Source organism: Falco peregrinus, chromosome 6, assembly GCF_023634155.1.
Source record: "Falco peregrinus isolate bFalPer1 chromosome 6, bFalPer1.pri, whole genome shotgun sequence".
Classification (NCBI taxonomy): domain Eukaryota; kingdom Metazoa; phylum Chordata; class Aves; order Falconiformes; family Falconidae; genus Falco; species Falco peregrinus.
Genome location: NC_073726.1, coordinates 79,244,983 through 79,267,872, shown reverse-complemented (window position 1 = coordinate 79,267,872; position 22,890 = coordinate 79,244,983). Strand labels below are relative to the sequence as shown.

Below are 22,890 nucleotides of genomic sequence, written 5' to 3'. Positions count from 1 at the left end.
CATGGCTTTAATTTCGTCTTTCAGAGTCCAAATGAATATAATCTGAGATGTTTATTATTTTTCAGTGGAGTCCTAATAGCTTTCCTCAAAAAATCTTTACGTGTATCCAGTGAAGCTGGACTGAATTTTATATTCTGTGACAAAGCCTTCCATTTTGCAAAACTTTAATGGTTTTTGTGGGTGAATGAGACTGTTAAGCAACATTTCCATTAGACTTCACAATCCTGGTGCATCTAAGAGCGAACTGCTGTGTGGAAATGTACTAAAGGTGTTATGTATTACACAGGGACTTTGCTGCTGTTGACATCAGAACTTCAATAAAACTTTTTCTGTTGGTGGTGGAAACATGAGCACAAATTATTTCTGTAATTAACTCATAGGTTGCTTAGTTACTTCATATTTTAAGTCAGTGCTTAGGGAAGCTGAATGTTACTGCAGTCACTTGAGATCCCCTAAAAATTTTGTTGATTATGATCTCAGAATGAGAGACTGCTGGGTTATTGCACACATCCTGGAAAATAAATTGTTTTCATTCTCTCTCCTTCCTCCCAGAAGTCTCATTGCAGAACTTCTCTCCAGAGAGCAGTTTCCACCTTTATTTGGTGCTGAATAAAACCAGAATCCATTTGCTACAGTCAGAATTCAGAGATGCTGTTACAGCTGGGCATTCTATCCAGATCTATCATGCTTACTCCTTACAAGTTGTTTTCAGGTTGTTTGGCAGGCTATGGTACTGGTTTCTGACCTCTCTAACATGTTGCTTGTGTTCTTTAGTGTTTCTATTTTTCCCTTTTTGAAGTGAGGGTGTCTTTTCCATTTCTGCCTTAAGTGTGCTTGTGTGTGTGGGTCATGCTTGCTAGTCTTAAACAATATTGACAGCAGTTTCTTTACCCATAGGTTGTGCACCTCAGCAAGCATCTGTGCAAAATATTTCAGTATCACTAAGTTAACAAACAAACATAGGCTTGAAAATTGTAGGAGTTTCAGTATAGTAAAGAAAATAAAGAAAATGGCAATACTAAAGCATCTTACTTTTTAACGAGACAGCTAAAAATATTAAGACAGAATGTGTTCTGCTTCATGCACATGAATGTTATGTTTTTCTAACTCTAAACCTTTATTTCTTGTTCTGGTGCCTTGTTTTAGCTGGATTATGTGGTGACATGTGCTGTGTGCACACGCTCCGATGGAGGAGATATTCACATTCACAAAAAGAAGTCTCAGGTGAGATTACCCTGTTGTTGCAGTGGTTAAGAGGCTGGCATCCAGTATTACCTAATCCTAAAAACTGCATCAAAACCAGGCGGTGGTTCTCAGGCTGTGCTCAGACAGATGCATCCTTGTGAAGCATCTCAAGTCTTTTTCTAGTGACATTTCCTGCCAGTCATCTAAATATGAGATCTAAATGTCCTTTATAGTCCCTCTCAAAAAATTGTAAAGACCTCTGCATGCTTTCAAGATTTGTATATTTGCCTGCTGGATTTGGGGATGGTGGGAGCTGCTGAAGGTGGGGAGTATGCCCAACTGTTGACCAGTCTGAGGGTAACCCTGAAACTGGGTGAGACCTGAGCTATTAGAAGCCTTCAGGGTAAATCTGTAATGTAGGGCTATTGAATTGTAGACAACTTACTGATTATCAATTCATCTCTTTATTGGTTTATGATATTTTTGTTTTCTCTCTTAAACTGCTCATTCCTTCCATCTCTATGCCAAAGGCTTTTATCGCTTGTTTGTGTGCAGCACACAGTTAATTCAGAGTTTAGCATAGTGGAGGAAACTGAGTAATAAGCATGGAGGGGATAGGAACAAGAAACCCTAGACAACTTCACTCAGTTTCCAGCAGATCTTGCAGCAACTTCTCCTAGGCAGAAATTCTTCCTGTAAAAGGCTCCTGTTGCCTTTAAAAGGCTGTTTCTCACAGGCATTTCCATTCCTTCTAGCTCATTCAGCTGCCTACTGGCTTTACCTAAAATAAACCAATGCTCTTTAAACCTTTACTTTTGTTTTACCATTTTGAAACAATTGTTGCTTTGCCTACAGACAAAACTAGCAATGCTGATTATTGTATTTGTAATTTGCATTAGTTAGGCACATAATTCCCTTCTGGTGGTGTTGAGAACACATTAACGCCACCGATGTAAGCCTTTTATTTCTTACTGTTTTTTCCATTGCTGCGAATTTCACTCCCAGTAAACTTCTGTAAAATTCTTTTGAGAAAAATCTGTAAATATTACTTGCAGATTTCAAAACTAGGAAGATGAGGATGAGGGACCTACCCTCATTGCATGTGAGTGGTGTTCGGAGTAAGGAGGAGGTTTTCTATTCCTCATTCCCAGAGACTTGTACTGTGGGACTGCTTATAAATTTTTGTCTCCCCTTTTCTAGGGCAAACTCAGCACACATTAAAACTTACCAGTACATACTAGTATCGTTTCAACATCATGAAGCTGATCTATGGAGAGAGAAAGGGCAGTTCTATATGCTGTGGAAAACATACTTGCAGTATGGCATTTCATTGTAACGTGCGTCACTGAGGCTCGGTTTTAAATGAACAGAAGTTAACATTTTTGGATCTATATTACTGCTGTGATGGTTCTTGCTTTAGAAAGCATGTATTATCCTATCAGTGTGCAGCCAGATGCTGAATACGTAGAAGCTCTATTCAGGCACAGGACTTGCTGTGCTACCCCAGACCTATGACAACGCCATGTGCTCATACCAGCAGAGTACCTAAGGCAAGAAGCCAGTCTGAAAAAGGCTGACTTTCCCTTCAATTATTTTGCAGATGAGGTTGGTTCTCTGCTGGCTTGACAATTAAGATCTCTACAGACTGTATTTTCCTCAGGTGTGACTGGATGTGTATTTTGCTCAGGTGTGACAGGTCTGACTGGAGATTAGTTGGAGGGGGTTTTTGTGTTACATTGGATGCCATGAGAACAAGGATGCCTGGAAGACGTCCTTGTTTCAGTCATTAGTGCAAGTGTCATCTTTGAGGAGTCCTGTTACTTTACAATGCTGTTTCTTGTCATGAAGCAGCCTTTCTGTTTAATAATCTGTATTTAAATGGGCATGTAGGCTTCATAAGTACAAATAAGGAAAGGGAACCCTCATGAATATCTAATACCCTACCCTTAGTCGTGGTTTGTGTTGAATGCTTTGTAGCGAGACTGTATCGCAAGCCTGACAATCTGGGCAGGTTCAGAGCTTTCCACACATTCACAGTGGGCTAAGTTTTGACAGGTTTCTTTAATTCAAAGCTTTGTTTGTAAACAGAGGTGGAAGCAAAGCAAGGTACTCGGCATGAATTCTTCTCCCTCTTTATCTGCTTTTTAATCTTGTTGGAATGATAAAATCTAAAGCCTTTAGCTCTTTAAACAGAAGTTGGATTGAGGAGTTAAGTGACCAGTGAATTTCAGGAACTGCTTCAGTGGGAGGAGTGTGCAAGAGGAGGCACGGTCAATAGAGAAAGAAACAGAAGCAGAAGATGAGGATGAAGAATCGAGTGCTTGTCTTCCTGAGGGTCATGCTTTCCATTACTGAGTGATGTTGATCTTATTGTGGTACTAAGCAAACAATAACAATGGAATTAACTGTACAAGCAAATAGTGTTAGGTCAGCTACTCCACAGTAACTTTCTTGCTGTGTGTGCTTTTATTTTTGCAGTGCACTGCAGTAACTTAAAGGCAGCTCAAGGTGGTTTTCTCTGTTAATGAAAAGGAGAATACCTTAGCTGTACCATAAGATGTTGAGAGGCCAAGTACACATTTACTGTGGAGCAACTGGTATTTGATAACTTGCAGGTGAAAACTCAAGGATTTCACAAGTGTTGTCATTATTGCAAAACAGGCTGTTGTCAGAAACCAGCTCAGCTTTGCCTGCAGGATGTCCAGCATCTCTAGCGTAAGTGAGTGTTGGCTGACTGAGCAGTGTGGGACCATGGTGTTTTGGCATTGCTTGCCTTGTATTCAGCACACCCGTTCCTGAGCACGTGGCACTGAGAAAATGTATGTCTTTCCATATCTTTCTCAGCAAGTGTTTGCATCTCCTAGCAAACACCCAATGGACAGTAAAGGAGAGGAGTCAAAGATCAGCTACCCCAACATATTCTTCATGATCGACAGTTTTGAAGAGGTGAGTTCCTTGCTGCAGCAGCAGAACTTTGGCCTATTCTAGTCTTATGTCCTGATTAGTTGTTTTCTTGTACCTTTTGAACAAATGTTCTTGGCTAGTTGGGTGTTATCTTCCAGTAATTTTTATTTTATATGACCTTTCTCTTTTTTCAGTGTTTGAAATCTGAGCTTAAAGCTGGATTTTGGCATTTGTCTTTATGATGGGCTAAAGCAAGGAGCTTGATGTGAGAGCTGCTTATCTCAACAAATGATTTGCAGTGTGCACTGCCTGAACTAAGTTTTTTTTGAAAGGCTGGGGTGGAGCATACAGCTGCCTTGATTTCTGCCATTTACATTGAAACTGCCTTGGGCCTAAGGACAATCATGGGAACCTGAATATATTTCAACTTTAACAGCTGCAGTTTGCCTCCAAGTGTTTCATCTTGCATCTTTGGCAGGTTTTCAGTGACATGACTGTTGGAGAAGGAGAAATGGTCTGTGTGGAGCTGGTGGCCAGTGACAAAAGCAACACCTTCCAAGGGGTGATTTTTCAGGGGTCCATCCGCTATGAAGCACTCAAGAAGGTCTATGACAACAGGGTAAGGTGGATCTGAAAGACGATGCCCTTTGCAACAATGATCCTCTGATCACCGTTCTTGGCTGCTGAGGCTGTTGGCTTTTTGTCCCGTTAGATATCGTAGTCTGTCCTTTTTGGCTTTGAAAGTTACCTGAAAGCTAATGTTTTTGGCTCAGACAGCTGAAGAGTATTCAGATCAGGATATATATTACCTTGGTGTTTGCCAGAATTAGTGAAGGTGGTAAATAGTTGGGAGCGTGACACAGGAAGGGATCTGAATAACGGAAGTCTGCGAGCCCCTTCGTTTTCTGGAAATGTCATGGATATTTCTAGTTACTTCAGCGAAGGCATGTTTTGCAGGGAGATCTTAAACTCTGATCACTGTCTTGCTATATGTAAAACATGTTTTTCTTTAGTGTCTTTGTACTCGTGGCTATTTGACCACTGTAGTTTCACTGCCACAGAAAGAAGCTTTCTTTGTTTCCCTACAGAAACATGAAATGCCAGCACTTTCAGCTTGAAATTCAGTACTTAGTGCTCAAGTCCAGTGAGTGCAAGAGCCAATAAACTTCTCAGTTTATGAAGACAATTCTGAGAGATTTTAAAAAACGCGCCCCCCCAATATCTACTGTGACTCTAAACTTCATTTTCCTTTGTTCCGACCCTTGTCATGAGAAGTCATGAGTAATTTCTCTCCTTCCTGTTTTAAATGTGAATAATTGAACTTTTCTAGCAGTTTTTCAAGAGAATGTGAAACTGAAGTTGTTTGTCCCACCATCGTCTTATGGCCTCATATAATCGGCAGGTGGGTTATTAAAATACATGGGAATAAGAATCACTAAAGACAACATAAGAAAAAAGTCCTGCAGTAGAAAGAAAAGATTTGATGTAGTAAAGTCATGTCGTAGCCTCCAAATGCCCTGTCTGACCACACAGCTACTTTACATTGTTCTATTAAATGAAATCAAATTGTTAGCTCTTCAAATACTCAATTATGGCTGAAGGCAAAACTTGAACTTCGACCATTCTTGTAACAGAATGGAAGCAATCTCTCTATCCTTTTGAAGGTTACTTGATTTCAGTTGTATCGAGGAGGTTTAGATTGGATATTAGGAAAAATTTCTTCACCAAAAGGGTTGTCAGGCATTGGAACAGGCTGCCCAGGGAGGTGGTTGAGTCACCATCCCTGGAGGTATTTGAAAGGTGTGTAGATGTGGTGCTTAGGGACAGGGTTTATTGATGGACTTGGCAGTGTTAGGTTTGCAGTTGGACTCGATCTTAAAGTTCTTTTCCAACTTAAATAATTCTATGATTTTACGATTCTTAGTACAGTATGAGTTGTGTTACATGGTGAGCATCTTCGCCCTTTCAGGCATTAAACTTCTGGAAGTTTTGATAAACCGCTTAAACTTATGGATAAGTCTTACTTATTTCATGTGGCAAAACCTTGACTGTTTTCATATTGGTCTGTTCCTTTTTTCAGTTCTCAGTTCAGTTTTCAGTTCAGTTGTGTTAACTGGAAGTTGAGCCCTTGTGTCTGTTCAGAGGGTTCAAAAGCTGTCAGGGGTTTGCGGTGAGCAATGCGATGCAGGTTAGTTGTGCACGGGGGCTGGTTCTTTATGGCTTGGCCTGGACAGCGTGGACACACAACTGTCCAAATTGGCTTGCCACAAAGTAGTGCCAGAATTGTGCAGTGCGCTTTGCTAGTTTGGAGCATCTTGTGTCTGTGTGTCTATTGCTTTTTGAACTCAAATGAGTGTCCCTGCACAGGCTGCATTGAGTTGTGCACGTGCCTTCTTGTGCTCTGGTGTGCCACGTTGCGTGGATCTGAATAAAAACCTTTTGTTTTATCTCAGTGTGCCATTAGGTAACTGCCTTTTGGATAGCTACAGTAGTTGACTCTTCTCTGAGCTTCTGGTTTTGTATCTGTAAAACTGCTTCCCTTTTGGAGGACACTTCAGATTGTAGCTTAAAATGCTTCTTAATAATCAAGATAATGATTGTTATCCACTATGTTTTTTACTTATTCTTAGATAACTACTTTCAGGGCATGTTATATTTTTGAAACATGGAGGTGATATATCATGCTTCTCTCTCCTGTCTTGATGCACTGTAGGTGAGTGTTGCAGCTAAGATGGCTCAAAGAATGTCTTTTGGCTTTTATAAATATAACAACATGGAGTTTGTCCGAATGAAAGGGCCACAAGGGAAAGGACACGCAGAGATGGCAGTGAGTAGAGTTTCTACTGGTGACACTTCACCGTACGGGACGGAAGAAGATTCAAATCCAGAATCCCCAGTGCATGAGAGAGTAAGTAGCAGACAGAAATACTGAATTAAAGTTGCGTGAACCTGTTTTGTTCCAAAGCCAGGAGATGAACTAAAGCTGGGATTAACTCACATCAAGGTTCTGAATTTAGGTTTGCTGTGTATGATTTGAACATGCTCAGTACGTGCAGATGGGCTTTTAGCACAGTTTCCCTTGAGCAAATACTGAATACAGAGATGACTGGATGATTCATACTTCTGGGGGAGTGTTTTGTTGAAACAGCAATGTTGATGCCAGGGAAAATTATGATTCTGCCTGTTTTCTGTGAAAATTAACAGATTCCATTTCTGTGCAAGGCGGGATTTACCTAGAAATGTGGAATTTGTGTGTTGTGTAGGGTGCTTGTTAAACCTCACAGGGAGTGGTACTGTTAGGAGATTTTGCCACTGATGAATGCTGCCAATGTGAAGCCTGTATAATATTAAAACAAAGATTACGGATCTAGATGCAGTATCATATTTATGCACGTGCTTGATTTTGATGCAAGGGCAGTAAAATACAAATAGAATCAGTCCATAGATGCTGATTTGGCCCTTGTTCAGTCCTGAGCCTTGTTTTCCACTAAAGCATTTTACCTAGTTAATGGTGATTAGGCAACATGTCTTCAAGATACCTGCACAGATGTGTCCTGGCCTGGGCTGGGTAGTTCCTGATGGATTCTAGTCTGGTTTTATGTGTAACATAGCTACATAGTGTAGTTTAAAGGTCTGCAGGACTGCTTCTAAATGGCTGTGTGCAAGCTGAATGTTTTTTGTTTCTGGCTTCCTAAAAGGGAAAATAAGCTGCCAGCACAGAGTTTGTTAGCTGCTTGCTCTCCACCATAGAGGTACAGCCTGGAGAAATCAGGCCTGGAGGGACTTCACGATCTTTTGGCTCAAAGACTTCCAGTGTCAACTGGAAAATAAAATAGATTTGCTAATGCATTATTATTGCATTTTGCTAATGCTTTTAATGGTGATTTGTCGGTTTCTGATGTTCCCTCCAGGTATGATGTGAAATGGCTACAGAATGAAAAATAGAGACAAATGCAAATCAGAGGTCAGGTGCACTAAAGAGAGGATCAGTTGGGTGATAGAATGCTTCTACTTTGTTTTAATTTATTTTAAACATTAACAATAGAGGGACGACACAGTGTTTTCTGCAGTCCAACACCAACCTGGCTTGGCTGTCATCCTTACTCACATGTCACCTCCCTCCTTATTTGTATGGACGGACATGAGCAATATCAGGTGTCATCTCAGGGAGAGTTGTGGGATTGTTAAATTAACTGTGTGAAGAAGGAAGGGTGAGATAGAAGTTACCTCCATTAGCAAAGTAGTTATCTCTATTTTTTTGCATTTGAAAAGAAACTATTAAAAATCCACTACCAAAACCAGTGCATAAGCACTGCATTTCAACTCTTTCTGAAATAGGTGTGGCTGACTGAAGTTGTGGTTTACACAAGAGCAACTGCTGCTCTGAAGGAAGGGTGACTCTATAGTTTTGTCCATAACCTCTATTTCACCTTTGACAATTATGTCCTTGTATTTGTCATCACTTTAACGAAATCATCAGGGGCATCTCATCTTGTTTTTCTCCATCGTGTATTGAAATATGGTATACATATAATTGTACGCTGACTTCACTTTTGCATCAGCATCTTGAGCTAAGTAATTGCCTTGTGACCCTGCTTCACAGAGACACTGTGACATTTTGCAGTGATCCCATGTGGCATCTTTCTAAGCAGGGAAACTACTGTCTTGCGTTTGCCAAAGAAATGAAGATGCGCAATTCTAGTGTGTCAAGTACAATACGTTCTTAGCCTATTAAGTCTTCTAAATTTCAACACACAAAAGTAAGATTGATGTTCTTGTGCCTAAATTATTAATTTTGTCCCTTTTTGACCAAATGCTTTCTAAGTCATCAGCTAAGAGAGGGTTTTCATTACTCACTGAACAGCTGAGGGTGATGATATGTCAAAATATTTTCATCTTGATGAGCATCTTGAAGCTGAGATGGCTGTTCGGTTGATATTCTCTGGCCACTGTGATTAAACTTTTACAGCTGCTCACCAGTCATGATTCTGATTTTTACACATATGACTGCCTCGTGGCACATATTTGAGAGTGATTATTTCTTACTAGAAGCGTAGTACTAGCATTTCTTCTATTTCCTTTTCAGGTGACTTCTTTCAGCACACCGCCAACCCCAGAACGCAACAATCGCCCATCCTTTTTCTCCCCATCCCTCAAAAGAAAAGTGCCCCGAAATCGAATTGCTGAGATGAAAAAATCCCACTCAGCAAATGACAGTGAGGAGTTCTTCAGAGATGATGATGGTGGAGGTGAGAGATGTAATATCAACTCAATAGACTTGTCTGGAGAGGGTACAGAACTATGGAAAGAGATCCCAATGCTGGATTTCCAAAAGGTTTGCAGTGTGAAAAACCTAGGTCCGGAAAGTCCAACGCTAGTGCCACTCTGAAAATGGGATTGTTCACAAGCTCAGCATCTTTTTGAAGGCAGGAAACTAATTCCTGCGTATGTTTAAAATTGATCTCCACCTTTTATATAGACCCATTTGAGAAACACTTGAGCAGGAAAGAGCCTTCTCCTTTCCCAGATACTGTGCTCCCAGGTGGCACCTTTCCAGGTATCGCAATATTAAGGGGATGTCGTGACCCAACAGACTTCCCGCCTGCTACCCAGAGTGGGGAATAACCTTCACTGGTTATAGACCTGGGAAGTGCAACCAAACAGTGGGACTCACCGTGTGATTAATATGATTACTTTAGTAAACACCATAAATCAATCCTCACAAGCAAACTACTATCCCCGTTGATAGAATGGAGGTAGTGATCATATGTTGATCGCCCTTGATAGTATCATAATAAACACATAGAAAGGTAAAGAAATAGACTACAAAGGTGATCAACACATTAGAGTAAGCTACAAGTGGGAAAAGTAAATAGACATACGACCTGCTGAGGGGAAAAGCGCTGTGTGATGATGATAAGGGATCTCAGGCCAGCTGAGAGGGAGCTCCATAGAGCACTTTCTGAGTTGAGATTTTATACCCTTACAGTCATGTAGGCTTTTTGTATGGATAACTTCGATAGGCAAGCCTTTTTTATCAGTTTAGACACAACATGGAGGTGTTACAAGACTGGATGTGTGCTCCCCCTTAGCGGATAGATAGTTTTTATCTCTGGGCTTTGTTCCCCTTGAGATGGAGGGTGTGAGCAAGGCAGTGTTATCACCTATGCGCAATAGGGATCGAGGGCCTCGGAAAGGAGAAACTACCCAGACTATGCCAAGTTCTGCTCCTCTCTTTATGGCTACAACGGCTGTTTCCCTTCTTCAGCACACTTCTTTGGTTTGTTTTTGGGTTTTGTTTTTTTTTCAAAAACAGCCTGAACCTCACAGGGGGTAGAGCATCCTCTCATGGACAAGTTCTCTGAATTCCCTGATGTGATCCAAAGTTGGTTAAAGTTGGTGAAAAGGCATTTTCTTCAGTTGGCTTTGGATAAGTTCTGACCTGTCCTGCATGTGACATCTCTTGAGACAATGAATAGTAGCCTTTCCTTTTTTTTTTTTTTTTTAATGTTCAGAAGTGTTCCAGTAAAACGCAGAAAGAACAGTCACTTTAAGCTTGCTGTCTTCTGCCTTCACAGATCTGCACAATGCGACAAATCTGAGGTCGCGGTCCTTATCTGGAACAGGACGCTCTCTGGTGGGCTCGTGGCTGAAGCTGAACAGAACAGATGAAAACTTTCTACTCTATGCACACTTAACTTACATCACTTTGCCATTGCATCGAATTTTAACAGGTGAATTTTAACTTGTGTTACACACAAACAGAGAGTCCTTTGGGTCCCAAGTAGCCTTCTCTGTTTGGGGATTTTGCTATTAGATAAGTGTCGTGGTTTAACCCCGGCCGGCAGCCAAGCACCACGCAGCTGCTTGCTCACCCCCCCCTCACCCAGAGGGATGGGGAGGAGAACCAGAAAGGAATGTAAAACTCAAGCGTTGAGATAAGAACAATTTAATAAGGAAAGCAAAAGCCATACACGCAAGCAAAGCAAAACAAGGAATTCATTCACCACTTCCCATGGGCAGGCAGGTGTTCGGCCATCCCCAGGGATGCAGGGCTCCATCACACGTAACGGTTACTCGGGAAGACAAATGTCATAATGTCAAATGTCCCCCCCTTCGTTTTTCCCCCAGCTTATATACTCAGGATGACGTCATATGGTATGGAATACCCCTTTGGCTTGTTCGGGTCACCTGCCCTGGCTGTGTCCCCTCCCAGTTTCCCGTGCCCCTCCACCCCTCTGGCTGGCAGGGCCTGAAAAACCAAAAAGTCCTTGATGTAGTATAAACATCACCCAGCAACAACTAAAACCATCAGTGTTGTATTGATGTTGTTCTCACATCAGAGCCAAAACACCACACTGCACCAGCTGCTAAGAAGAAAGTTAACTCTAGCCAGGACAACAAGAGGAACAGGTATTTCTCTGTAAGGGAGCATCACTTCACAGGCCTCATTTATTCACTGTAGCAGCAAATCAGTATGAACAAGTAGAATGGCATCAACCTGTTCTCTGGCTTTGAGCCAGCTTTGCTCAGTGATGGCTCACATAAACTGGTAGTTTGTACTAACAAATGTGCAGAGGAGCACTAGTTGCCTCAGTAGTGGAATACAGAGTTCATCCATCTCCTGAGTGCAAGGCATATTGCACTGACAGCAACAGCCGTAACAGAGACCTGTGACTGGGAGTGTTACACAAAGGCAGCTCTGGAATTTGGAGTGACCTCCTTTGCCAGTTTGGACTCCTAGATTTGATTTCTGTATAAGTTTTGCTTGGGCTGATCAGAGTGTCCACACTGATGCCCGTAAATCTGTCAGGTGCCCAGTGTCTTTAACTGGACATAATGATGTATGTGTGTCATGCCATGAATAATCAGTCCTCCCTGTCGTTGGTCTAGCTATGCCAGCTACTATGCTGATGATAGCCAACTCTATGTTTGTTCAGATGGGCTAGCATAGCACAGTAAGCTGGGTTTTACAATCTGCAGGCAGTAAGGACGTTTTGATTTTTATCCAGGTAACTCTTGTCTGCCTCCAAATACAGGTGGACTAGAGAAGAGAACTGGTCTGTTTGAACTGTATGCATCAGCAAGCCTGCTAGCCTTTCAGGGGTACAGCTTGCAGTATGAGGGTGCCCATGGGACTCTTGAGATACATCTGAAAACTGAGAAAGCAGCAGTGGTTAAAGGCTTTCTCCTCTGTCTAAATGTAGTGACAATTTCTTTCATATAGACATTGCTAGTGTCAACTACTGAAAACACACAAGGACTATCTCAGGCAGAAAGAAAGCTTGATCCAGCTGCACAGTAGTATCTCGGGCAAAACTATTGCTGAACTCCAAAATCTAGACCAGAATAAAGTTGGAATCCACTGGAATAAAGTTATGATCGCAGCACAATGTAAAGTCCTGTCTCTAACCTTGGAAGAGCCGCAGAACTGTTACTTCCTCTATGAAGTGAATCTTTTTTATTCTTTTCCCATCCAGCAGGTGGGATAACGTCTGAATACGTTTGTCTGGACTGTGGGGTTTTGGTCAGTGCCTGCTTTTTCTTGTCTGGCTCTAAAAAGAGAACACACCTGAAATCAAACCTAGTCTATTACACAGTGGTTGTTTCCAGAATTCCTGAAAGGTAGCCAAGAAGAAAGGAGTTGGGAAACCTTTTGGTAAACGGGTTAAGCTGCTGCTAAGAGATGAGAAGATAGTATGGGTATTAATGTCGTCAGGTTTATGATGCTAGTGTAATAGTAATAGCTGCAATCTTGTCCTTGTTTGCAGGCTAGGGTCTTAGAGCCTGTTGCAAAAGTAGGCTGGCTCTTAGCCTACAGAAAAGGAAACTGTAGCTGGTAAGTTAGAGGTGGAAATTATACTTAGCAAAGAGGTGTTTTTACATTTGCCCTTTCACTGTATGTAGGGATTGATTTCAATTTAGAAGAAATTACAGATTCCAGTAGAAATTGATCCTCTGTAATTAAGGGTGGATTTTGAAGAATATTTCTGTGAAATACGTAATTATTCCGTATGATAATTGTGGTGATAATCTTATAGCTAGTTAGCTGGAGTTATCAAGCTCACACACTGTCTCACCACAGGCATTTTGGAGTTCACAGAAGATGTATTGTTCCTGCTGGCATTTAATACTTGCTTAAGTGGGTGGCATAAATGCCTCTGTGCTCAAATATTTGCTCTAAGCTTGAACATCCTTTCTAAGACTTAATTTGTTTAACATACAGTTGCAGGAGTTGGAGTATATATATTGAGTTGCACAGAAATAGGACATGAAATATCTGGGCTATAAGGCAGAATTTTATTCTGCAGTTTTCAATCCCCATGTTTGTTTAGCTTGGCACATTGGGTAGAGCCCATTTCCCGTGTGTTTTTGTAATTAACGCTTTGTTCAGTGGCAGCTTTCCAGCAAGCGGGAGTATTACATGTGAGGCAAGGTGGAGTGGGAAAGATACTCATCTTCCTTGGGTACTAAGAAATTAAAATCCCAGTGATAGTGATCCAGGTACATCTTAAAATGTCTGGAGTTTTTACATACTGGTAAGACTTCCTTCACTCTGAGCTTTCTCTCCATGCTAGATAATCCCAGTTCTCTGGTACATAAGATGCTCCAATCCCTTAATCATCTTTGTGGTCCTTCACTGGACTTGTTCTGCTGTGTCTTATTTTTTATAATTGTGGCTAGAGCCTTTTGGAGCGGTGGATCAATTTTTATTCATGTCATCCTCTTCATGGAGTTGTGTGTGATCAGCCTCTTAGGGAAGCATGTGCTCCCTTTTCCCATGTTCTTTATTTTCTGTGTAGCCTTGAAAAGGACATAGCAGCCCAATTTCCAGGTATTTCTACATATGGCCCTGCCAGCATGCTGGTTTTACTGTCCACATTTGGAAAGATGCCCTTGATTATAACAGATAATTTACAGCTTCATATGCTGTCACATTTGGACAATATGGAGCTGAGGGGCCAACAAAAGGAGTGGGTTTTTTCTGGCAGCTTTTTGAGTGCAGAAATGTAGGCTTTGGACTGTAGGATGGATGAAACAGTTGCATTATTTCTACCCACATCTTCAGAGCCAAAAGTTTCTTTGAGGGTCTTGAGGATGGTGCATTTCTCTCTTCAAGAAAAGGAAAACGCTTGGCATCTCCTGTTTATGTCACTTCCACTTGTTTCTCTGGAAAATTATGCCACTCTGTGTCTGACACATGTTGCTTCATCCCACTATAAATGGTACTTAATATAGGTCAGCCATCATCTCTGTGTGATGGGATATATTTGCAGCTTTACCATCTCTCAGCTAGGATGCAGCTGGGGAGGAATTTAATTGGACTTTTAACAGGCAAAGGCACATACTCGGTCGTTTTGAATTCCTTTAGTGGTGTAGCAGGGGGGCTGCGCTGCAGCCCACGCTTGCATCTCTGGTTCTTCACGCTTTCTGGTACTGTGGCTACTTTCAGGAGTCTCCTAAGTTTGCTGTGTGTGTTTCTCTCCCTTACCCAGATATCTTGGAAGTGCGGCAGAAACCAATTCTGATGACATAGCAGAGAGCGGGCACTGCCTTGGAGCCTTGTTGCCAAGTGCCTAACCACAGCGGTTTTCTGTGCTAACACTACCATCTAGTGTCAGGAACATAAACCTCCGCAGGAAAAAGGGATGTCCAAGAATACCAGCCGATCAAAGTGCCTCTTTCTTCCCTCCTCTGCTGTCACACACCGTATGCCCACTTGCAGTACATCGCTTGAGTGTTTCTGACTGGGAAGAGGACTTTCAGCAAGGCAAAACGAGAAGGGGCTGTGTTTAAAACGAGTCAACGCTTTATGGACAGTTTGTAACTGTGTTTACTTTATAATTAAGAAACCAACAATATGTACAGAATGTGTTAAACTTTATATTCTTTGAAAGAAAAAACCTGAGAATTTCATAATGATGTACTAATGAACGTCATTCCATAGACTCTCGCCCATACACTCTCCGTGTTGGTTTGGCTTAATGTGTGTGCGAGTGTGCGTGCGTACGTGTGGGGATCGGAGCGATAAGATAATTTCCTACCGAGGGAGGAAAAGGAAAAAGATGCTACAGAGGTACATTGCCATTTTGGTACGTGCAGCAGGCCAGGCCAGAGCTTAAAGGAGGCTGAAAATGTTCCCATTCGTTCATGTGTCAGTGTTAGGACAGGTGAACTCTGCTGACAGATTTCTGTATCTACCAAAGAACAGCGACATTTTCATCCTCAAGAACTGGCTAAGAAAATAAGCCAGTGAAAAGAAGGCTAAAATGTGCTGCTATAGCAAAGCCGAGGTTCGTATCCAGTACTAATGCTGCTTATCTCTCTCTGTTAGCTGAGTCGATGAAAGTTTGAGTCTAAAGTGGAAGAATAGGAGGCAGTAATCGGACTCCAAAACCTAAAAACCTTGCCAATAGCCAACATCCTCCTGCATGCACTGGACTTCAGAGTACGTGGAGTCATCCTTGCAGTAGCGTTTGTAGCCAAGAAGGGCATGAGAGCTGATTAATGGTTGGGCAGCTTGCCTGGATTCTTCGATTCCTGGTGGCGTTTCACAGTACTATTACACACCAAAGCATAGAGAGTTTTCTTGAAAGAAGGATTAAAATGTGATTCTGCTCTAAAAAGTGACTAAAAATTGCATAGTGGGAGGTCTGAAAACGGCGTGTCAGGAGCTCTCAGGAAAAAAGCCTTATGTTTACAGGTAAAATTCAGCTTTCTCTAAATAGCAAAACTCTGCTGTCCTTGACATTTGAAAGCTAAATGATTGAATACTGAGACTGCTGCAGTCTGGGTCACTGTTTCAATATGGGAGCCAGTCACGCACCGGTTTCTTTACAACTGCATACAGGCATGGCAGTGGATGGGGTAGTGTGTTGCTTACAGCATGTGAGACTCAATACATGCACACAGGGAGAGCAAAGATGCCGGGTTTGTCGCTTTTCAGACTCTGAGCACCTAAAAATTAACACTGTTGCCACGGTTACCGATGGCATGTGCTCTGGGCCTGGACCTTGGTCTCCCTTACACCCAGCCGTTCCCAAAGTGCTTTGTTGTTATTCTCTCAGAAGCATCTGATGACTTAACCTCTCAAATAGGACTTTCTGCTTTTTTCCCCCAGGCCAGTTTCCATGGGAGTAGCTCCACTTCAGCCTAAAGGTAGACTAACTTTATCATTCAGCCCAACACGGTGAATCCAGCATGGTAAGGAGGTCTTTTTTTATTTGAGGTTAGGCCTGGAAGCAGTCACCTTAGCACAGAGTGACAGCATTTCTAACACTGGCAGCATGAGTGCATGACAGGGACAGCTCACCGGTTTGAAGTTTGCTTCAAATGCGTTGCAACTGTGTTAGAAGAACATTCACTTTGTTGTTACCAGTGCAGGCACTTTTCACATGGCAGCCTTCCAACTCTGCTCCGTGGCAGCGTGCGGTTGTGCATGTGTGAGGGTGTTCACCCCGTCTAACCTGAGGCGTGTGGTGTGGGTGCCTGGGCGTCCTTCCTGAGCCGGGGAACAGGTGGAGTCCTAAATCAGCAGCTGAAGTGCCCTCAAGGAACTTGCTAGGCAGCCTGGGTGCTTACCTGAGATCCCTAGGTAGCGTGCCTGATGTCAGTTGGTACAAATATTCTCCCTGTGCCCACGCTGAGAGTTAAACCACTCTTCAGCCAGACCAGTCCTGCTCTGAAGCCTCTCAAGATGCGCCTTATTCTTCACTTTCATACTGCTGGGCTGGGCAAATCCCTGCTCAGTTTTCCTTTAAATATTCATTGGGGAGGGGAGGGGAGGGAAGGGAGAGAGGGTTCATATTTGTGCTACTAGTGACAATTGATACCTGTCAGTCAAACAGCTAGAGGAATAACACACCTGAAAAGGACATGTATCCAGGTTAGAACCTGAGTGGCAGGTGCCTGAATACTTCTCAGTCAACAGTAATTTATAATGCTTTCTTGGTATTGTGTATTATGTTTAGGTAGCTTAATTTCATGTGATCTGAAAGACTGAACAAATCTTGCTGCCTAAGATTTCAGAGCAAATGAATGATTCTAAACTAGTACATTAGTATAAAGGCAACGTTACAGAAAGTAAGTTCAGATCCCACATCTATTATGCAGGAGGTATAGTCTGCTTTGTTACATGTACGTGGGTGGATTTTGATGTCTACTTTTTGAAGGGCTGCAATGTAAATGTCCTAAAAAAAAGTCAATTTATTTCTTGTATCTTGCCAGTGGATATGGTATAGCTATGTCAAAGTCTCGGCTCTTTTAGCAGTAAAGGGCTACAGGTATGCCCAGGTGGACAGCTATGGAAAAAAGAGGTCAAAAAGTCTACTGAATGTCAATAGTGCTTTTCAGAAACAAGTAGATGTGCCAGATTGTCAGTTATTCCTCCTCTAAACAGCGGACTTACACTTCTGATGTATAGCCCCTGGTTCCCACTTTCTGTTCTCAAGGTGGGGGGAAACAAATTCCAAAACAAACTTTGTTCTGCTTTTAAACAAACCCTGAAAATTATAATTTATTGTCTTTGTATAGACAGATTGACAGGGAAGGTGATCAAAGTTTTGCTTGGGTCAAGATGGCACGGCTGGGCCCTTAGCACGCTATTGCACTATACCAAAAAAGAAAAGGGAATGTTAATAGGAACTCTCACCCTTCTAATTTCGAGGGGGGGTTAATTCTGTAGGTCCTAATCAGTAAACCATTTTGAGCCTCTGTTTGCCATTTAAATAATTGCTGAGGAATGAACTGAGGTGTTCTGCATGCTATAAAGGCTGTATAGCTGTGGATGTCAACTCTTCGAGCACGGTGGTTTTCATTAGCTATGTTGGTGCTTGAGGTTGCAGCATTGTTAAATTTGGGAAGCTTTGCAGAACAGCTTTATTTATTTACAGAATCCCACCATACCTCACTACTCAGTTAACTTCCTCCATCCTTCTGCCCATTCACTCCCTCTGGAGATCGAGGCTTACCACTTGAACCCTCCAAGGTATATTGGTAGATGCCAAATGCAAAGATGTAAATCTTTTCACCCTCAACAGGTTTTTCACTGCTGTCAATTTAACAAGTAAAATGCCTTTGTTTTTCAAAGAAAGCTCTTAAAACAGTAATTTTGTATTAGCAGATTATTGCTCTGTCTTAGAGACCATCACATATGTGAAATTGCGTTCTCTTATTGTCAGCCAGCACAGGGTGGGTTCCAAGTCTCCTTTAAAAGAAGAAGCCATTTTTAGAAACTCCACAAATCTTTCAGCTGTCTTGGCTAATCCAGTTTGTGTGTTGTTCATGTACCTTCTCTTTTTATTCTCCTGGTCTTCGTTGTTTACAAGGCTTGAGCATGTTGGGCTCTGGATTGGTGTCACTCAGTTTTCCATTTCTGGGCATGGTGTGCTTTCCAGAAAAGAAAATTGTTTGCACACATGGTAAAACGTTTTTTCCAAAGTATATTCTTACACCGAGTTTTAATTTAGACAGTGAAATCCTTGGCTCTGCAGACAGATTTCTTCTGGCAGACCCTCATGTACAGAATACCATCTGGTCACTGAAGTTCTGTATGGATGTGGAGTCCAAATAAATAGTCTACACTTTTTAGACTATTGGCCTGCTTCTTGCCAATCATTAGTTTTTCCCTTTCCAGATGATTGTTTGTCCTGTATTTTGTAGTCTGAAGCTTCCCCTTGTTAAAGACAGATAAAAGATAAAATCTTCAGAAGTGCCTAAGCCCTGTTGTTCTTAAACCCCACTGGATAACAAATTTTTATTTAGGACATCAATAAAGTAGTCTTAAATTCTATCTGTGTTGTGTGTAGCAACGTCAAGAAATGACAAGTTTATAGTTCTTGGAAGAACTGGCTGTCTCCTACAGACAACCCTTTGTGTTTAGAATTCTGTCAATGGTCTCCAAAGGTCGTGGCTGAATGCTCTGGAAAATGGATTTCTTGTGATCACAGCAGAGAGATATCTGCGAATGCCTTACCTTGTTCTATGAGGTGTGACTGGAAGTGTGTGGCACTGGTGTGTAGAAATTCTGTATCAAAAATAGATGCAGTAGAATCCAGTTAAAGGCATTGTGAAATTAAGTAGCTTTTACACCAAACCTTAAAGAGTGTTGTACACCAGAATGTAGCTGTTTGGATGCTTCGTCAGGATAATACAGGGCTGCAAGCCGGTTGCAATGTTGAACGTTCTCTGTGTAAATATATAAATATTCTCAGCCCAATTTTATCAAACTACCACATGTTGCATGGTTTGGGTTTTTTTGCCTCATTGATCATCAGTGTTGATTAAAAGATGATGGGTTGAAAATCATGCTGGCACTGTACTGAGCCCTTTGAACAAAGAGCAAGGAGAACCTTTGTGCACCAAAAATGGAGTTGACTTTGCATATGGCAGCAGTGAAGAAAGTGTTGGACCCTGCAGCCAATAAACAGACCTCTTAATGACCATGAATTCTGTTAATAGTGTTCTCTCCCTGCTGTGCCTAGTGGTGTTTGAGTCTGAATGTATTCCTTACTGGTGGCAAGCATAAATGGCAGAAAAATGCTCTGTGGCACTCACGGTATGCATTGCCAAATAGGCACGCATGAGGCAAAGTAGCCTTTTTACTCTTCGTTCTTACTCTGCTTTGAGGGAAGCCCAACTTCTGACTCTGCTGAATCTTTTAATGATCAGCCTCTGACAACTTGGCATTGTATAAGGGGGAAGAAGGTGAAAGGTATTGTACTCCTGAATTTGTTTAAAAAAGCTTTTTGGTTTTTTCCTTTAGATGCTAACATTAAAAAAAAAGAAAGCCCTTCTAAACTGATCTGTGTTTTGTGTTAAATTTAATTATGTGGTTATTAACATTTAAGTTTGTGCAGTGCATAATATTGAGAGTCTGATGCCTGTAATGATTTCTTCCTGATAAATTCAGGAAGAACTTCAATATGAGCTTGTACAATGTTGTAAAAACGAGATCGACCTTTAGCTCTTAACTGCTTACAGTGCCTTAAACTGTGTGGACTGACATTGAATCTGGTTTGGTTTAAATACCTGCAAGGCACTGAACCCTCCCTCTGTGCCTGATTTTTGTGTCTAACATTTCACAGTGGGCTTCTTCAGGGGATTTTTCTATCTAAATCAGTTAAAATAAAACACTCGTCAAACAGATGTTACCAGCTGTAGATAGGAGTTGACGCGCTGCTGATTCATTTCAAAGAATCCCAAACCAGGACTGTTCTACAAACCCACGTGTAATGTAACAACGTCCATGCTAAGCCATGCGTGATAGCTTGGAGAGGTGTGGTAAGTTAGACAGAATTAAAAATCAGAGCTTAGGAAGGTGAACAGGGTGGTTTCATTCTTTATATAGATGTTTGAGCAGATTGTCGGCGGTGTTTGGTGCGTGCACGTGCAACTGGACAGGAATCTTAACTGCTTGGAAAAAGGAAAATGTGGCTTAGACACAGTGTGATTTCCCTTGAATACTTTAAAATGGAAAGCTTTGAAAGCAGCCATAGTGGAGAAGGCATTATTTAAAACAGTACAAAAGGCAAAGAGCAGCAGAAGCTTACAAATCGTGGTAATCGACCTCACCTGTCTAGTTAGACTCTTAAGAGTTAGTGACAGAAAAAGGTGTACTTGTTTTGGTTTTCTTTTTTAATCCAAATTCTGGGGGGACAGAAGACTGCCACATACATCTCTGAAAAGCCTTCACAACTTACAATGAATTAATTTGTTGAATATGCTAAAAGAAAAATACTGTTTAAACAGTGTGGCGGTATATCTTGTTCAATAGAGCCCCTGCTATGGGGATCCAATTAACTCATGTTCTTTTGTCTTGGAGTACTACATGTCTTGCCTGTCCTCATCTGGAGAGATGCTCCCAAGAAACTGTAATACTGCTTGGCACGCAAGTTTATCATCAAGGTCAGATTTTACAAAGTAAAATCACACTTTGGAGTTTGAAGAAACAATATGCATCTTCTTACTTGTGTACTCCTGTCGGAAATGTTGTTCCTGAAACTTTCCATGAAAAGCTTGCAGAAAGCAAAGGAGTAAAATGTAGGAAGACTGTGGGTCCCATTTTCTATTAACAGTGTAGATGAGAATCTGGGAGTAGCAGATGCTGCTCAGTAAAGAAAATTCATATTTCCCTTGATGTATTTTAATATGTTAATTCAAGTTCTGTCCCCAGCTTGATTCCTTACAGGCATAAGGATGGGATCTAGTGACCTCATTGGGGAAAATAAGTCATTTATGATTGGTTAAGCCAGAAAACTCTTCTCCAAGTCATGCTAACTGGCTTTTACTTAGTAGGTTTAATGTTGATTGAGATGATGGTATGAAAACCAAGGTGGATAATCCATTTTCTTGTTTGGAAAAGACAGAAGTGTTTGTGGGCACAAATGGGATTTACTTGTGTGAGGAGCGTGGACGACTTCCCTCTACTGCAAAAGATAAAATCGGCCAGCTATATAGCTGTCATTGAACCTGCATGTGATGTGTACCCTATGGCATTTACACAGAAAGAATGGTCTTTTGGCAAAACATCCATGTAGGAGAGGAGCATAGGATGAATGTGAGGGGTGGGAGAGGATGGAGAGTCATCCTATTAAGCAAAGCAGGCTGGGCTGGCTGCTGCCTGTGGAGGTGTGAGTGCACTGCTGAAAATGCTGCTGCTGTTACGTGATGAATTTCAGGCAATTACACAAATTTGTAAATAGTAAGCATGCAAGTAGTTAATTCACGTGGTCCTGAATTCAATTCAGAGAAATTGGCTAAAGGAAGATGGGAATAAACAGTTTTAGTGCCCTGTTGAAATGAATGGAGCTGGCAGATAATTTTCAAAAAGACCAAGTCACCCTGCACAGATCACTGAAGACCACTTAACAGAGGCAAATCTTTTTTTCAATGTTAGTTCCAGCTGCTGTAATGTTTTGCTTTCCCTGTTATCTGTTTATGCCAACACTCAGTTGATTCTGGTGATTCATAACTTAGTGTTTCACAATATGTGATTACTCAACCCATGCTTTTCCGCCACCCGTCTCCCTCCGACACGAAAGAGTGTTTATGTTTATGGTTCTGCTTTTCCTGCTGGAGGAAGGAATATTGCTGAAGAAATCCAGCAAAAGCAGTTTACTAGCTCACAGACTCTTCAAAGCCCTGTACTCAGCCTCTAATTCAGATGCAACCTGTGTTCATCAAAACCCGATGATACTTGGAAATAGAGAATGCCTTAAGCCTGCACCAAGTCCAGAGGCATTCCTTTGCTCCTGAAGGACAAGAAGGTCAGCAGAACCCACCCTACCATCCCTGCTCGTTGCTGCAAGTGTCAGACTAGGTTTTACTTTGAAGATGAGTGTGATAGTTGCAGCATCAAGGAGCAAGAAGAGTTATTACTCAAGCTTCCTTCTCAGCAAGAATTCCGAATTATAGGCTTCCTGGTAAGTACCTCCATGGTTAACCTGCCCAGCACGTAAGGAGGTCAGCGTAAGTGATTGTTCACGATAGTAATTTCTGACTTCATTGTAAAGGTAAGGAAACACTCATTTCATAAACTGCCAAAGTAATTAAATTTGCTATAAGATCTCCATTTTTGTCTTCAGTGTTAGGAATTTCCTTTTTACAATGAAGAAACCATCTGCAAGTTTTCCCTGGAATTGCGGTCAACAGAATTACCATTTGCAGGTAAGAAGAATGCCCCGAGTGCCTACCAATTCAGGTAGGGCTCCAAAACTAGCACTGACCATAATTTAGACAAAAAAATTTATACTGTTTTATGTCATCTATGATATAAGGCAGTAGACCAAAGTCAGAGGTTTC

At 41.6% G+C, this 22,890-nt stretch overlaps 1 protein-coding gene across 5 annotated transcripts in view; it reads left to right on the top strand.

Annotated features, from left to right (window-relative positions):
• KIAA0930 (KIAA0930 ortholog) overlaps nt 1-19,891 on the top strand; it is an 81,761-nt gene extending 61,870 nt beyond the window's left edge. For 4 of the 5 annotated variants that reach the window (XM_055807222.1, XM_055807221.1, XM_013300728.3 and 1 more), the window contains exons 4-10: nt 1,147-1,224; nt 4,030-4,131; nt 4,568-4,708; nt 6,803-6,997; nt 9,176-9,338; nt 10,668-10,823; nt 14,586-19,891. In XM_055807222.1, the coding sequence (XP_055663197.1) occupies nt 1,147-1,224; nt 4,030-4,131; nt 4,568-4,708; nt 6,803-6,997; nt 9,176-9,338; nt 10,668-10,823; nt 14,586-14,626 (876 nt within the window). In that variant the 3' untranslated portion in view covers nt 14,627-19,891. The remainder of the gene's footprint in view (nt 1-1,146; nt 1,225-4,029; nt 4,132-4,567; nt 4,709-6,802; nt 6,998-9,175; nt 9,339-10,667; nt 10,824-14,585) is intronic. The other variant, XM_055807223.1, reaches the window with a different exon arrangement.
• The last annotated feature ends 2,999 nt before the right edge of the window (nt 19,892-22,890 follow it).